The sequence below is a fragment of the Telmatherina bonti genome, assembly GCF_933228915.1.
Source record: "Telmatherina bonti genome assembly, chromosome: 11".
NCBI lineage: Eukaryota > Metazoa > Chordata > Actinopteri > Atheriniformes > Telmatherinidae > Telmatherina > Telmatherina bonti.
This window is the reverse complement of record NC_136629.1, coordinates 26,003,602-26,021,447: the sequence shown is the minus strand read 5'-3', so window position 1 is coordinate 26,021,447 and position 17,846 is coordinate 26,003,602. Positions and strand designations below refer to the sequence as shown.

General features: G+C 38.3%; 1 protein-coding gene across 1 annotated transcript; it reads left to right on the top strand.

The window, feature by feature from the left end:
• Positions 1 to 11,593: 11,593 nt before the first annotated feature.
• Positions 11,594 to 17,197, top strand: got1 (glutamic-oxaloacetic transaminase 1, soluble). Its single transcript, XM_079248635.1, has 9 exons — positions 11,594 to 11,770; positions 13,471 to 13,652; positions 13,748 to 13,871; positions 14,186 to 14,298; positions 14,384 to 14,488; positions 14,630 to 14,780; positions 14,858 to 15,023; positions 15,113 to 15,255; positions 15,442 to 17,197. Exons 1-9 carry the CDS (start codon positions 11,662 to 11,664, stop codon positions 15,579 to 15,581), a joined length of 1,233 nt encoding a protein of 410 aa, XP_079104761.1. The 5' UTR covers positions 11,594 to 11,661; the 3' UTR covers positions 15,582 to 17,197.
• Positions 17,198 to 17,846: the final 649 nt, after the last annotated feature.

Genomic DNA, 17,846 nt, shown 5'->3' with positions numbered 1-17,846 from the left:
CTCAGGCCCTCAAACTGACCATCACCGTCGGCGGTCTTCGCGTGCCACCAGCAGCGTAAGAGTGTCCAAGCAGAGCTGCGTGTTTACGGAGCGGAAGAGTCTGTTTCCTGTCTGTAACAAAACCCAGACTCTCATAGAGTGTCAAGGAGCTGCTCGCTGCTTGACCAATACATCATCTTCATTTCAGAATCATCGTGATAAGCTGGGCGAGGTCAGGCCCACAGCACAGGCCAGCGTGCATACAGGCTGCACAAATCTGGACATAACTATAAAAATATAACAACTTCACAGAAAATGTTGAACTAAAATGCATTTTAAAAAAAACAAAAAAAAAACAACTCATCTGCAGATAGGTCGTTCATTCCTCTTTATTTTAACTTTTGGAGTTCCTAAACGTCGGTGTTTTACCAGACCATACCGAACATGTTTCTTCTTGCTTGTTTTTTGTCTCTATTATCTCTGGCGATCTCCAAACTCTTAGCCTCAAAGTGGCAGGTGTACTCGTAGTTGTAGCAGGCCCAGAAAGCCAATCCGTTTGGAAATGCAAAGTTTTTCTGAAAGACAACAGTTGCCTGAGTAATCAAGCATGCATTTGATTACAAATTGAAAATAAGGATATACATGACTTGACAATGATTTTCAGATGATCACTTTTAATCTTTCAAAAACAGCCGTATTAACAACAGCATACAGACATGATGAGGAACTGAAGTATGACAATTGCTTTACTGTGCTCTTAATAATCAATATCATCAGCATTGTACCAAAAGGTAACAGTCTAACAATGTATGGCAGCTATACTTTGCATCCTGCATAAGGAAAGCTTGGGGGATATTGAGGCCATCATGTTTAAAGGTCCTTGAATTTATTAAGAAGTACAATTCAATGCAGAGTATGCTTCCCCACAAAGTGCTTTGCTTTTTCCTTTAATTTCATGGTCATCAGTAAGAATGGCAAAAGACCAAACTGTTGTATGTCAGCAATGTCTTAGTTCTTCTGGGTCCCGGAAGGTGAGTCTTATCAGCAACCCATGTGATGGTGTCAGTAGCCAGGACCCAGACTGTGCTATTGTGCCCCTGCCTGGGCCGAGTGACGGATGACAGCGCCTTCTCGCTGGAGGAAATGAGAAGGCAAGAGGCGAGCCCAGGGCCAGATTTGACTTTCAGCAAACCTTGTTCTCACTGACTTATTAGCTTCAAAAGTGCTCAGTATTCCACTAGGACTAACTTGCCTGATTCAAACAATCCCTCAGGACTCATTGTGTTAACCAGGTTAGAAAAAATGATAAGCTAATTAGGCAGTATGCTTGAAAGACTGTGAGAGAGTCAACCAAAAACCCTGTTCTGTGTAACTTGGAGACCCTGAAAAGAGGAAGTGAGGTTAGGCCCGTCTGGGTCCCCTGCCCTTTACCCTCCCTTGGGTCTCATAAATTAGGCTGCTGTAATTCTCTCCCAGATGGCCTTGCCCCAGCAGGTGTGTGTTTGTATATATGACTGCTAACAGGGGGATGTAAGGGGCTGTAATATCTGTGATCTACGGTGTTGGGAATTTAGTTTGGGAGGAAACATGCGACCTAAATAAGCTTGTCCTTTCTGTTGCTGTTGTATACAGGCGTGGTTTCACCAAGTAGGATGTGTGGCACTCTGGATACTTATACTTATATGCCCTGTTCTACTTGTCTAAATGGAGGAATAAAAAGTCTTTCAAACCTATTCAAAGTTGTAATTAAGTTCTTCTTGAAGCAGTGATATGCTGAGAAATGTCCACGTTGATGTTACCAGTGTACACATCAATGTGACATTTTCAGGACTCTTTTGTTTTGTTGTTTTTTTCTTTCACAGGTAGACCAGATGGACAAATAATACTCGTTTTTTTTTGTTTTTTTTAAGTAACTACATATGATGCCCAGTAATCTGCTTTCAGCAGCATCTAATTCTGTTATTAACTGATGTTGATTATTGATGATACTTTGATTAATTTAATCAGACAGCAGCACTAGAATAGTCAAGAAAAATTAGATGCAAGAGAATATCCAGTAATTAATTCAAACAGAAAACAAACCTAGATTACTATATAGTGCAACAATATACAATGTCCAGTTTACAAATATCCATGTGAAAATAGTAAAATATAGAAAATATGAGATCCAAGAATAGACATGGTGTAAGTAGAGAGAAAATGTATATCAACATGTTGCAGTGGTGCATGAAAGGAGTAGAGTTAAACAGTAGACTCTCGAGTCTCTGCCTTACAGAGAAAATCCATTGCACATTGTTATTGCCCGGAGCAGGAATGATCTCCAGAAATGTTCTTTGTGACAGCGTGAAGGAAAAGAAAAAAGGCTCACCCCCATGTAGAAAAATACCTGTGTTTGACAACATGAGCACCAAAAAAGAAAAGAAAAAAAAAGAGAAAACATTAAAGTAGCTTTTAAAATTGGAAATTGGAAAAAACAAAACTTCAATCTGTAATCTGTTAATGTATTTAATTAAATATTCATGAGCCCAAAGGAATTTATTTTCCTTACAGTTGGTCCTTGCTAATGCATTTGGGAAATCTTAAATCTGATGTTAGTCACAACAAACACTAATGAATGAGCCAAAAAAAGGAACAATATTAGAGAATATCACTAACATCGTCCTAAAAGATTATTCTATTTCATCAACCTGGTGGATGTTAAGGGTGTCAGGATTGGGTATAAAAGGAACATCTACCAGGGATTTACTCTTTTCAATAATGAATCATAGCTAATTAACAGGTGCCAAACTCTCTTCATTAAGAGCAAAGCACTTCTGTTTCTCAATGTTTACAGTGAATCATATTTTAAAACAACATAAGGAGTCTGTGGAAATCTCAGTGTATAATGTCCAAAACTTAAAACCATTGTTTGAAGCATCTCAAGTGTGAGCCCTTGGGCAATAAGGGCTCATCTTCCCAAATGCTTTTTGAACTACGGAAGATTGTTTTGTTTATTGCCACACTTATTTACTTAGTTCCAATTTTTTTAGTTCGAGATATAGAATAAAATTGAGGAAAGAAAAAAGAAACCATCACATCTTTAGGAACAATATTTCTATAAGAATTCATGAACAATTTGGAAAAGTATTTTACTTAACACATTACAGCACTCAGAAATGTAACCCAAAAGTGTATTGTGCAAGGAAGAAACTATTAATAATCTCTGTACAGAAATCCAGCTGAATTTTTTAGACACAAGCTCAGATGAATTGAAAGACAGTGGACAAATGTTCCTTGGACAGCTCATTTTCTGTTTCAGTTGCTTTTAAGATGCAAATAATGAGAAAGACCACCCAGGCTGCTATCAATGGTATTGGTATTATTGATGCAAAGGTACATATTGACATTTTTAAAAGACATATACTCCCGCCATGGAGATGTATTTTCAGAGGAAGTCTATGACTACCTAAGTAGGATGATGTAAGACCAAATTCTGCATGACTCATAGCAGAGCTTCATTCATACAATAAGCCTCTGTTTGACTGGTCTGTCTATTATATAGATCTGTTTCTTATTGAAAATGTATAATAACCTGCAGCATCAGACAGCATCAAGGACATGCAGCGCAGTATCAGAAATTAAATTCATTCATTTGTGGATGGACACAGTCAACACCAACATGTTTTTCCTCAGTTTCCATACAGTTACATTAGAAGTGAAAGGAAAGCTGATATAATCCAATAGTAAAATTGCCCCTATCCCAGCTTTCTTTGGGTGTGCTGCTGAATCAAATTCTATATTTGTTTATATAGTCCTTAGACAATGAAATTTGTCACTGATTATAGTTGAACAAAACCATCACTTTGGACTTTGTTTCCTCCATTAATTAATTGTTTAAAACAAGAACGTCTGAAATATCTCAACACAATTAACAGCATTTGTGGTTTCTTCAAATTCAACAAAAATGCCACTTTAATGATCATTGAAGTCTCAAAATGATTCAACTCTCTAAATAGAAGTCCCCATAAGAGTACATGGAAATCAGGTATTATCTCTAGCACACCAACCAGTTAGGGTTTACATTATTAATCAGGTGTCCTTGAGATGGAAAACTTCAAATACTGCTGACTATGATGTTGGATTGCATGTTAGAGATGGCTAAGTCAACAGATTTGTCCACAACATTTAGAGGAGACTTTATTGCTTTGCATAAACAAGGAAAAGGATACAAAAAGATAGCCACAGCACTGAATGATCTTAGAGATAGAAGCATAGTTCAAAGTTTTGAGTTCAAGGAATAGTAGCAGCATTATCGAACATGTCGGAAAGAGGAAGCTATCGATGGCTGCTACCAGATTCCTGAGGAACCCTTGACTGACTTGGTAGCAGCAGGCTCTGGTTTCAGTTTACACAGTAAAGTGTACACTACATGCTGGAAGGCTCTATGACCGAACTCAAAGACATACACCACTACTGACCCAAAAGCACAAGAAGTCTTCTCCAGTTTGCTCAACACTACATAAATAAGCCAAAGAGCTTTTGGGATGCTGTTCTGCAGAGCCATGAAACAAAAGAGGAAATTTTCAGGCCTATGGATCAGCAGTATGTCTGGAGTAGGAAAAATGAAATATACACTGAAAAGAACAGCTTGCCTACAGTGACGCATACAGCGGGGAAGTGATGCTCTGGGGCTGGTTTGCTTCCTCAAGTACTGGAAGCCTACAGCTTGTGGAGGGCAAGATGAATTCAATCAAGTATTATTAAATCCTGAGAGAAAATGTGATAAAGTCTGAGGGGAAGCTGAAGCTCAGGTGTCATTGGACCTTCTAACAGGACAATGACCCCAAGCATATCTCAAAGTTCGCCAAAGCTTGATTTCAAAAGAAGTTCTGGAAGATAATGGCATGCCCATCACTGTCACCTGTCTTCAATCACATTGAAAATCTATGGTTCAATTTGAGAAAGGCAATTGCAACACTCAAAGCCAAAAACATTAGTGAATTGGACACCTTTACCCATGAGGAATGGGCTAAGATTCCACAGGAACGCAACCGGAAGCTGGTGTCTGACTGTGCATCACGTTTGCAGCAGGTCATAAGAGCAAAAGGGTGCCTAAGTAACTACTAAAAGTACTTGTCATGAAGGGGTTGAATAATTCTGAGACTTCAGTAGTGATTAAAAGTGGCACTTTCTGTTGAATTTGGAGAAACCAGTTATGATATTAGTCATACTGAGCTATTTAGTTGGTTCTTGTTTGATTTGTTTATTGCAAACAGCTGCTAGTTTGTACAGTTTGCCAATTAACCTAATTTGCAGTAGAGAGTTGAATCATTTTGACTGCAACTGTGTTCAACTCTAACTACATTACAGCTCACAAGAGTGTGAAAATCAATTATATATCCATGCTGATTAAGAAACTAACAGATACTTAAAAATTGATGTAGAAAACATTTGGGCATCTGAGACAAAAAAATGTGGGGGAGGGGGTTGGGGTCAGGGTAGAAATTTTAGATGTAAAACGTCCCCTTCCTGTCTTTGTGCCTTAGCATACATATTTGTGTAAAACTGGAGTTCCAGAGTGAGCCAAAAGACAGCATCAATCAGTTCGAACAGCAGAGTGTGAGTCTTGCATCTGAGGTCCCACCCAACTTTATGGCCTGACTGCCACATCAAAGCAGAAAATGACAAACTTAATGTCAAACTATTGTTAATATACCTACCAAACAAATCATTGATCAAATCATTGAGGCTGATTTTTTTTTCCTGTTATGATGTAATTTTAGCTATTATATTCAATTATTTGAATCCCTGATATGTAATAGATATACAAAGCTGTAACACTATTATCCTTTTACTGTAAATAACTTATTTAAACCTAACACTAAGTGTATACTATAATACTAATTATATCACTGGAATGGATATCTTGGCTAATACAGATACAGAAATTTAAAGCTCAACTGTAGATGCAGGATAGAGCACAAAAAGCCTGTAGGCACATGACAAAAGTACCGAAAACAAAACAGATTTCATGTCATGATATCAAATGGAGCACACAAAGGTATTTAACCAACACATAGGGTGAACCGACACATACACACATAAACTCAGTGGAATGCAGTCGTACAGATAGATGACTGATGTGTGTTACATGTGCCATCAGTCATTGGAATACAGAGGGAGGTCCTGTGCTCTGTGCTGTTGCTTTGTCTAGTCCCTTGTTAGAGAATTGATGACACTGTCTTTGGAAAACAAACAAGGCGGGAAGCTAAAAAGGTGGTCACTCACCACAGTTCTGTGACCCAGAGACAGAGAGGCCATGGCAGCATGTGAGCAACACTGCAACGCCCCGTTTGGAATGTGCAGCAGTTGTATGTGTGTGTGTCTGCGCACACGCTCTTGTTTGTGTTTCAGTGATACCACAGCTGGAATGTGACTGTCTTGTGCCTGAATGTGTGCCTTTGTGTGTTTTAGTGTCAGCCTCCTGCAGCACCAATAATGACCCATGTGCAAAAAGAAAGAAAACACAGCTAAAAGTCTGTTTTTTTTTCATGTCATATGCGTTACACAGCATAATGCCAAGATAAATGTTCCACATGAAGGGCATGCACACAGGGGGGGCTGTGAATGTTTGGCTGACTTACTGAGTTGATCAGGGCATGACACGCTCCCCACTTTGGGCACTGTCTTGCCAGGGGCTTCTTCTGTCAGTCCTTGCTCTGACTCACACATCACATCACAGCCCAGACCGTGGCCCTGAGGCCCCCTCAGTACGCATACACCAAACCCTGCCCCAGGCCCCCAAGCCTTGTTCTGGGAGCACAAATCCCTTAATTGCAGGGCTGACAGTGATAGCTAACATACGAGACACCCTCACCTGGTCGGAAAGAATGAAAACCTCTACTGTCAGTGTGAAGCAGGGAGGTGAGTGGGGGTGGGAGCGGCCACAGGGAAAGTGAGTAATATGCAGGACAAAGCAGGAGGGAGAGATAGTAACTGTGTTACATGGTAGCTGGTTTTAGGATTCATTACACAGCTTCAGTCAAGTATTCTTTTTAGTGTATTCTTTTAAACTTATATTTTTGTCATGGTTGTTTCCTCCTATTGAGAAAAAGAGAGCAATTATTGGAGCAACTGCATGTTCTGTAGAACTAAGAGGATAAGGTGTTGGCATAAAGTTTTCAATAGGTTCTTTTATGTTCCAGACTCATTTCAGAATATCTAATTGAGGAATTTATACATTTAGCAAAAATGTATGTTATTAATATTGGGTTCTGAGTCCCTTCACCCAGATTAAAGTGATTTTTAAAGGCACTTAAAAGTTGTCTTGGTGATGATCCTTCAAGCTTGACACAGCCTCCTTTTATTGATTTGTCTTATTGGGAACAACATTCAAAATCAAACAAAGTTAAATTGGGAGTATTAGTGCATATATATTTTTGTCTTTCTAGCGCTACTTTGTGGGTTCCTAAAACCTTTACATGGTGATTTACAGAAGGTTGTTGTCTTGTTGAAATGGAAATCTTCTTCCAGGACTGACATCCTAAGGACGCTGATGTTTCTACTTGGAGATAGTTTTTCTGCATCTTATAGTCTATTCAGAAGAACATCCTTACTTATACAGAATTAAGAAACCAACATGATGTTTAATCACCAGGATGCTCTGGGCCTGTTTTCTTCTAATCCCTGTGCTGCTTCCATCTTCTCAAAGGAACTGTGGGTCATCTTTAGCTATATGACAGTTTGCTTCTTAGTTTCTGTTACGTCCCTCAACCACTTTATGCAAATCTGACAGTGTGATTCCATCTAGTCTGCCAACGAGCTTTTTCCCAACTTTTATGTTTGTTTTTTTATCAACTTTAAGCAAAACCTGCAAAGTGGATTTTTGTGATTGTTGTTTTCTGAGAAGGGTGTTTGGTCTAACCTTGATTCATTTCAAATTTGGGAGTGAAAATAAATTGCGGACACTGGAATTGTTAACAGGATTCTTCACATTATCGGTGGAAATGATCAGTTTAATGGAGGTCTGCACTTTCAGTGTTAAATGACTGATTACCTATCTAAACCAGTGGTTCCCAAACTTAGTTTCAACACTATACCTCTGTGGAATAAATTTCCTGCCAGTACAATACATTATTTCACATAATAACAAGATCTAGAAGTCATTTTAAATGTACAAATGTGTACCTTTCCACATTTGCATAGTGATCCTGATCGACTGAATAAACTGTTCTCTTAATACAAACTAAAGTCACAACTATGAAATAAGAAATATATAAAAGGTAAAAGACGTTTTTACCCTTTTTCATTTTCCCATATACCCCCTGGAGTGTGTCTAAGAACCACAAGCAATATTTAACCCCTTTTGAAAAACATTGATCTAGACCTTTGTTTATTGCTGTTATTAGCTGGGCAACCAGGTCCAGAAAGTCTGTTGGACATTACCCAGTGAATAATGGTGAAGTTTCTGCTTCTTTTATTTATTTATTTTTTTATTATTGTAAATGGGGCAGACTTGTTTGTGTCCTTCGTCATTATTGGGCAATTTTTTCTCTCTCCTTGGTCTACAGACAATTCTCATAACATCATGATTTGGCAAGGATGTGCACAAACATAACACTACCATAAACAACACTAGGGTTGATGAGACAAGTAGGGTGCACATGTACCTGAAGGTAGGGTCTAAGTCAGGTGGGCAACTCTGGTCCTCGAGGGCCTCAGTCCTACACGTGTTGGGAGTTTCTCTGCTGCAACTCAGCTGCTGCATATCAGTGGTAACTAGCAGACTTGTGCAGTTTGATGTCAAGCTCTGCAGCAATCTGCTAATCAAGTCTGATGTGAGTCAGCTGTGTTGCAGCAGGGAAACTCCCAACACTTGTAGGACTGTGGCCCTCGAGAACTGGAGTGGCCCACCCCTGGTCTAACCGCTTATATAATTTTTTATTTTTATTTTTTTCATTTTTAGTCTTTATAAATGAATAAAACACTCTTATGGGCTGTTTAACGAATGTGAAGGGCTGAATCGATCCAAACTTCAAACTTAATTTGAAATTTAGCTAAGAAGATGTATAGTGTAACATCCAGCCCTGGACAACAGACATACTGCCGTCATGTCTTCCCTTATGGGCAGAATTCTTCATATGTCCTTGTAATCCCCCTATTCCAGAGGTTGACTTGAGTGGGCAACTATTTCTACTAAATTCATTGTAATTAATCTACATTTAAACAGCATTTTAATTTATAATCACTTAAGTTATTTATATAGTGGTATTAAATTACCATAAGTAGAATCAGTGCCTGCTAGAGTTTTTCTGCACTGAGATAATTTCTCTTTATAAATATTGTAAATACTGGCAAGGTGTGAATGTGAGTAAATTCAATTCATATGTACATTTGAGCTCATGATAACTTAGAGAACTTTATGCATTTGTTGTTATTTTTAAGTAATTTGCTATCTTGGTAGAAGTAGAAGATTGATACCTTCAGTTGCTGCATTTTGAACTCTGAGTTTCACTAATAGGAAGACAGAGTAGAAGATGGTGAAACCCGATGTAAGCATTTTCTCTTAAAGAGTTTATTTATTTATTTTATATAGACTAATGAAACTCAGATTTGAAGAAATGCTGTTGTTAAAGACCCCCACAGAACAGATGGACCTTTTTTTTGGAGGTAATAAAGTCAAAGTGTTCCAATACATCCTATAGATGAAGAAGTTTGTGGAGTGGCCAGAGCATGATGCAAACATCTTAGTTAAATGTCTTTTTGGTGTGAAATTTGATCCATGTGTCTGAACATATTTCACAATATAGCTGTTTAGGTTTTTTTTTTTTTTTTTTTAAATAACTGATCTGTTTATTTAATTGTAAAGTCAGATTTTTAATTTAAATTATTAATGTTATTTATATATTCTTTGAAATCAATCATATTAAGCTGATATGAACTGAACTTCATTTTAAATGTCAGCCATTTTTGTCTTTTTAAAAAAAATAGAAGAAAATAATATTATCAAACTGTATTTCAAACCTAATCTGCTCCAAATTTCTCCTCCTATAAATTCAAAGTTCATTTGATAAACAGTAATCAAGTAACTGCTACTCCAACTATACCCATACCTCACACTTTTTCTGTCCAGTTACTTCTCCCTCTACTTCTTTTTCTTGCTGCTGTTAGCTCTCAGTGTTGTTATAAAAGGGTACCTATCTCTGACATCACTGTAGTGTTGACATCTTGACTGATAAGTTTACAATTAAGCAGTTAGATTTGGGAGTAGATGTATTTTTAAATGGTGAGATAGTAACTTTATATCAGCTTCTTGTGTTGTATAAAATGAACCATTTGATGGGTGAAAAATCAGTTGTTGTTTTTTTTTTTAGAGTATTCAGGCTTTAACTGATGTTTTGCTTTGCTGCTCTACTTTTTATAATTATGAAGGAAAAAAAAAAGAAAGAAAGACACAGATGACATTTCACTTTTCTTAAATGACTCATCAACAGCTAAGCGTTTACTGACCAAATGGAGATATGTTATGATGTAGGTCTACATCAGGGTTCCTCAGTCCTGGTCCCTGATAGCTGGTGCTTTGCAGGTTTTAGAAGGTTTCCTGCTGCAACACACCTGACTCAAATCATTGGCTTATCAGCAGACCTGTGCAGAGCTTTACATCATGAGTTTAAATCTGAATCAGGTTTGATGTAGCAGGGAAACTTCTAAACCCTGCAGAACACCAGCTCTTAGGGGCCAGGAATGAGAATCCCTGCTGTATATGATGAAAAACTGCACTGCATTCAATATTACAATTAGGCCTATATGCTGTGTGTTTAATAAAAAACTTGAGAAAAGTGTTACAACATTTTCATGGAAAATATAAGGGGTAGGACTGGGTAAACATACTGTGTCTCCTCCACCACTAATTTATTAGACAATATACTAAGAGTTGACAGAAGCCTCTGTCACCATGTGGCCTGCTTTGCAATGAAGCTACTCCCAGTGGAAAAGAGCAGGCTGAACAAGCATTCATTTATCAACCACTTCAGCTCCTGCAGACAACTCTAGGGAGAGCAGAGAGGAGCCAGAATGTTTATACCATATTTCACCAGAGGCTCTCAGGACAAAACGGATGAAGATAATTGCACATATTCATTTTAGCAGTTTTACACACATTCACTCATACACTGTGGAGTCCTGACTGTCTCCTCAAATAGGGCTGGTTCAAACCGACGTTTGTGATGGGAGGTCTAGCCTCTGGCTTTGCCAAAAAACTGAGTTGTTTTTTTCTTTTGTTTTTTTTTGTTTTTTTCCCCCCTAAAATTGAAGATACATCCCACCGTGAACCAAACTTATTTTGTCAGTTCCTCTAATATAATTTAATGCGCGTGGCAATAGACAACCTCTCTCTATGTTTTGGCACCATCTTGCGGTATCGTCTGTCAATGCAGTGAAGCCCAGAGTCACATACATTTGCTGTGAGATTTGTCACTCATGAGATAGACGCATTGATTGGCCTACAGCCTTAGTACGTGTGTTTTCTTGAACTTTGACCTGACATAGAGCGAAGATACGACAAAAAAGTCGGTTTCCTATTGGTCAAGCCACTCACGCCCACATTATAGTCCGTAAATAGAAGTTGAAGGTGAAAGTCTTTTTCTATCCCGTTCGGTAGCCGCTCGGTTGACATCTTAATTCAGCCTGTAGCAAAAAGAAATCATGTCGATATTTTGTGAGGTCCCACAAGCAGCCCCTGTAGCTGTTTTCAAGCTAACGCAAGACTTCAACAACGACCAGTTCCCCAGTAAGGTGAACCTCGGAGTGGGAGGTAAGTTGTCTGCAGGGGTACCTGTTAGCCATGGCAACGGTAACCCAGAGCAACCAGCTGACCGGAGCGTCAAACGTAGCTTAATTTAAGAAGCAAGTTGAAGATGGCAACCTTAAGAGTCCCGTTATTCAAGTGTTTTCCCCGTGTGTGTTTTTTTTTTTTTTAATATCTTAATGTGTGACCTCACTTTTTGTGTTGTTTGCGTAATCTCTACAATTGATAGTGTAGCATTATTTTCATTAGTTGCCAACCCCAAATAGTGACCCTGTAAGTTCAGATACTGTAGTAAAAACATGAAACATTAAGATGCCCATCACAATAAATTTTCAACTCTTTTTATTTTTATTTTTAAATTGTATTTGTCAGTGAGTGTTTTGCTTCACATAGTTCTGTAACACAATCTGACAGCTTACATAGTTATGGATAGATTCCATGGCAATTTCTCAAAAGACATTATTGTGTTTTGTGCAAATGTGAGCCACATCAATAGTGATTGCATGTTTCTAAACAATTATATTTGTGCACTTAAAGTATGGATTCATGAACAAAATCAATTTTGGCGTCTTCCTCACTGGTTTTATTTATTTTTCATTAGCTGCTTTTCTGCCACATAACCTCTGGCTCTGTCAACCAGGCAGTGGATTGGATTACTGCACTGTTGTTACACAAGTAAATGCTACTTGCAGTAGTTTTAATGTGCATGGCTTTGTCCAGCTTGATCTGTAAAGCAAGCAAATGTCACATTTAAGTCGTCAGTACAAGCGTTTCTTGTCTTAATCTTATTGCCATAGGGTTAGGGTCAGTAAATCTAGCTATGTAGGAGTAAAAGAGAAACAATATGCAGCTCTGTTGCAGCAGGACGAGGCCATCTGAGTCCCGTGATTAGTACTGAGGCCTGAGGCTTTATAATCCCAATCCCTCTGCAAGAGGGACTGAGCTGCAGATGGTTAAACACTTCTGTGCAGCTGGTGAATGTAGGCCACACAGTTTCTGGTGCCATGCACCATAATTTATTTATAGAGCTAAAACAAGTAGTACAGTCAACCATAAGATAACATTATTTTAAACTAAATATGCCACAGTTTATATCAGTACATGTTTAACCATAATGAGCTGCTTTTCTTTATCTTTTTAATCAGATTCTAAACATATTTGGTTTTTAAAACTTGACATAAGGTTAGTATGAAACTACATAAAATTTAAAATGCCATAAGCCTTTTATGGCAGCACACGAATGAGGACTAAAAAAAGAAAGAAAAGTTCAGTGGGGTGCAGCTGATTCTTAACGTCATCGCAAAGTTAACTGATGGTCTCTGCTCTGAGGTAAACAGGTTATTGAATACTTAACTCTTTATCAAGTAGTGACATGGAGTTCTGCAGGTAAAAACGTACTACACATGTACAGGACATTTTGTTCACCCACATTGTCCAGATGTATACTAAAAAAAAGGCATTTCTATTTTAATAAAGGAAAGTATTGTGCATATCAGTGGAATAAAGTCCACAAATTCTTCTATTTATTTTATTTCAATAAATGCGGTATATTCAGATGTAATCAGAATAGTTGCTAGCTTCAAGTTCATACCTGATGTTCACATCAAGATGTAATTCTACTACCTTGTACTGTACTTGTATCCCAGTACCTGTACTTTATTTCACTTTATATATAACTATATTATAAATGATGCTGTTCCTGGCAGCGTACAGGACAAATGAAGGGAAGCCCTGGGTTCTGCCAGTGGTGAAAAAGGTGGAGAAGATCATTGTACACGATGATAGGCTGAACCACGAGTACCTGCCTATCCTGGGCCTCCCTGAGTTCAGATCATCTGCGTCCAAGATCGCACTGGGAGACAACAGTCCTGCAATCCAGGAGGACAGGGTTGGTGTTGTTCAAAAGAAAGAAAACAATATGCAGTACCTGAGTTCCTACTGGATTTACATCGTAACGGATAAATCTTTTTCTGTTTTTGCCAGGTGGGAGCTGTCCAGTGCTTGGGTGGTACTGGTGCTTTGAAGATAGGTGCAGAGTTCCTCAGACGATTCTACAATGGAAACAACAACACAAAAACGCCGGTCTATGTGTCCGCACCTACTTGGGGTAAAACTATGTGCATACACACACACACATAGTGGAGCAGTACAAAGTAGAAATGGACCTTCCCCTTGAGGACAAAGCCATCATTGGAGGATTGTGATTGCTTAACAGAGGGATCTTTACACTCTGAGTAGACTTTAGAGTCCGGATGTCATTAACACTTTGTATTAGGACATGTTGTGATACTTTTATCTTATCAGAGATAGTTTTTTTTTTTTAACAGTGGAGTTGTGAAAAACATCAATAAACCAGCATCAATACAACCAGTTTGCAGTAAAAGGAAAATGGCTCATCAAAATGTCCGTTGTTTGTTTCAGAAAATCACAATGCTGTATTTGCCAATGCCGGCTTTGAAGACGTCCGTCCGTACAAATACTGGAACGCTGAGAAGAGAGGTCTTGATTTGGCTGGTTTTCTTTGTGACTTAGAGGTAAGGAGTGACCATTTCACTCAGTCTTTATCACTTCTTTCACTGAATGTTTACATTATGTTTCTTCCTTTCTTTGCTTATACAGAGTTGTCCAGAGCGCTCGATCTTTGTCCTGCATGCTTGCGCCCATAATCCAACTGGAACAGACCCCACACAGGAGCAATGGAAGAAAATTGCTGAAGTTATGAGGGTATTATACTGTACTTATACAGTACACGCACACAAACACAAGACCTTGCATTGTCTGTACTATCATCAATAAAAGAAATATCATTCTTAACAGAGTATCAGTGAAACCTGATAAGTGATGATTTATCTTGTTCTTTTATAGAGGAGGAAGCTATTTGTGTTCTTTGACTCAGCCTATCAGGGATTCGCCTCTGGTAGTCTGGAGAAAGATGCCTGGGCTGTACGTTACTTTGTTTCCATGGGCTTCGAAATGTTTTGTGCTCAGTCGTTCTCCAAGAACTTCGGTCTCTACAGTGAGTGCTGTCATATAGAGTAAACGAAGGAACAGCTGCAGGATTGTTGCACATGCGACTTTTGTTTGTCCCGTCAGATGAGCGTGTAGGAAACCTGACAATTGTGGCCCGTGATGGAGACAACCTGAAAAGGATTCTTTCCCAGATGGAGAAGATTGTCAGGACCACCTGGTCCAACCCACCATCTCAGGGAGCCCGCATAGTTGCTGTCACTCTCAACTCCCCGGAGCTCTTTGCTGAATGGTTGGCACAAAAATCCCTTTCTAAGAGGATCCCTTGAGGCTCTGCATGAGTTTCAACAGTAACAGAAATTTCCTTAATTATTTCTTTAGGAAGGACAATGTGAAGACCATGGCTGACAGGGTCCTGCTGATGAGGGCTCAGCTGAAAGCCAAGCTTCAAGCTCTGGGGACACCAGGGACCTGGGACCACATCACTGACCAGATTGGCATGTTCAGCTTCACAGGACTGAACTGTGAGTTCAAGGACCAACAGATAGCAAACACAGCTCAGCACAATGACCAAACACACATTCTATGAGAAGTAATCTGATTAACACTGTTGTTAAAAGTTGAAAGAACTACACAGAACATGCAGAGTTTTCATTGACTGATGAACTGTAAATGAATTAAAACATCTTGATCTGCTGTATTTCCTGTAGCCAAACAAGTGGAATACATGGTGAAGGAGAAACACATCTATTTAATGGCCAGTGGTCGTATCAACATGTGTGGTTTGACCACCAAGAACATCGACTACGTGGCCGAGTCCATTCACGAGGCCGTCACTAAAGTGCAGTAGGGGAAAATATCCTCAGCTTTCATCTCCTCCTGCTGCTGGGTCCTGAGCCGCTCTTATCTTTTGTTTCCAAAAGATTTTATGCAGGGATAAAAACTCTTACTCACACAGGTAAACAGACAGCTCACCTGCCCTGTTTCCTTTAAATTTCAATAACTGTGTTAACCAAGGCTAAAGTGCTCCGCATAGAGACTGTAGATATGCATCTTTTCATATTCCACACAAAACATCAAGATTATTATTACTGTATTCGTCATATGTTGTTTTGTCTTATCTTTGTTTGTCACTTGTTTAAAGCATCTTATTAACTGTTTCCCTTTATTTTACACATGTGGTGTATTTTACATTATTTGTCAAGGATCTTTTAGATGATTCAGAAGTCTGTGATTATCTTATTAGGATTAGTTACATCAGCAGTGCTGACTTTTGTCTAAAGTGTTCATTGTTATGCTCTAATGATTCCTTTTAATCCAAGTGTTGAAAGCATGTTACCACTTTTATTAACTTAGCAAAAGAAGTTTTTTCTAAAACACATAAAACAGGGCAACTTTAGCGGGACCAAACTGAGGAGGATCAGCTTGAAGGAAACAAATAACTTAAATAACTTATTGCGAAATTAAATTTAAATTCTTGTTTTCGGGATTGTGTTGTACCCTGACTATGTAATTCTAATTATTATTATTATTATTATTATTATTATTATTAGTGATAATGTCTTATGCCCATTGGTGTTATTCTAATTACCTCACTTTAAATCTGAATTCATGGACTGTTTTTCTTCCAACTTCAATTATATAAACACCAATGGCAATGAATGATCCCAACAGAGAAATCTGATCCCTCTGCTAATCAGCTGAATGTTTGTTTTTTTTCTGGTTTTGTCAGGTACTTACCTGTAACTGTTGACTGTCCATAGTACTAGTGTAATATTAAGCAAGACTCCTGTGACACAAACACAGTAATGATCAACCAGTCTGCTATCATACAGTATCTCTATGTGCACTCTGCACCATTAAAACTGTTAAGGTGAAAGATGGGACCAATGAGTTAATCCAATAAAGACCTATGAATATTTTGTTTGCATTGTTTACACCCTTGTTGAAGTTTATATATATTAGGGAAATATAAACTGCCTAAAAAAATGACAAAGACAGGTTATAATCAAGTATATTTAATAACATTTCAATTCTTTCCTCTTCAGACTATATATTATGTATTTTCATTTCTCTGGGTAACATATATAATCATCTGAATTTTACATATAAAATGTAGCTTTGCCTATATATCCCAAACAGTTTCCCAGTCTTACAAATATAGAGCAATTTAAACCTACTGCAAAGTCTTTAAAAGCGTTCTGCTTAAAGTCCCTGACTGACACAAATCCTCTCTGTCTGAGTCAGCCGTCAGATCAAAAGGCTTCCCCCTTGCTTGTTCTATGTGGTGGCGTCATTCTGAATAGCTCAGCAGTGCAGTATTTGTACTTATGCAGCGTTATTACCAGGCAGAATGAATCAAATCACTGAGTGTCCCCACACACCACTTGTGAGGAGGGGTGGAGGCTTGACGTCAGTATGTGTGTCATATTGCTTTTGTTCGTCAAATCTCTTCCACTCTATGTTTGGAGAAGCTGTGTACCAAAGATGTCATTAAACCGATCAGTATGTTCCACCACTGAAATTCTAAAGTAAATCTTTCTTTTTTTATTATTATTGTTGCAGATGTACTTTTGTTTTCTTTTGAGGAATTGTTTAAATGCTTTATTTTTTCTTTTTCTTTTCCTTTGAGCAACATACTACTGCTCCATCCCCTTGTGTCTTATCAGTAACTCCCTTAAAGATTTACTGTTAAACTTCGGGCCGCAGTCTTTTGCAAGACTCATAAAATTTACAAATACCTTGGTGGGGAGAATACAGTGCAAATTGGCATTCTACTGAATATTCATTGATCTTTTACAAGAGCATGCATATGTAAATACAAGGATATCTATGGGGATGATTCAGCGGCAGAAACACACATGCAAGCAGCAACTACTTATAGAATATCCTTTTATATCCACAGATATCCCAAACCCTCAACCTCCCCAGCTTGTATTCAGTAGGTGTATGCAGCTCCAGTAACCCCATAAGAGATAAACTGTACATATAAAAATGACAGAAATATGGATGTAGTGGAAATTTTTGTCAGTGCACAAACATTGTTGCAATCAAATAACAGACATATATATGACCCCATTTTTTAAACATTGCAAAAACAGTTGGAACAGTCAGG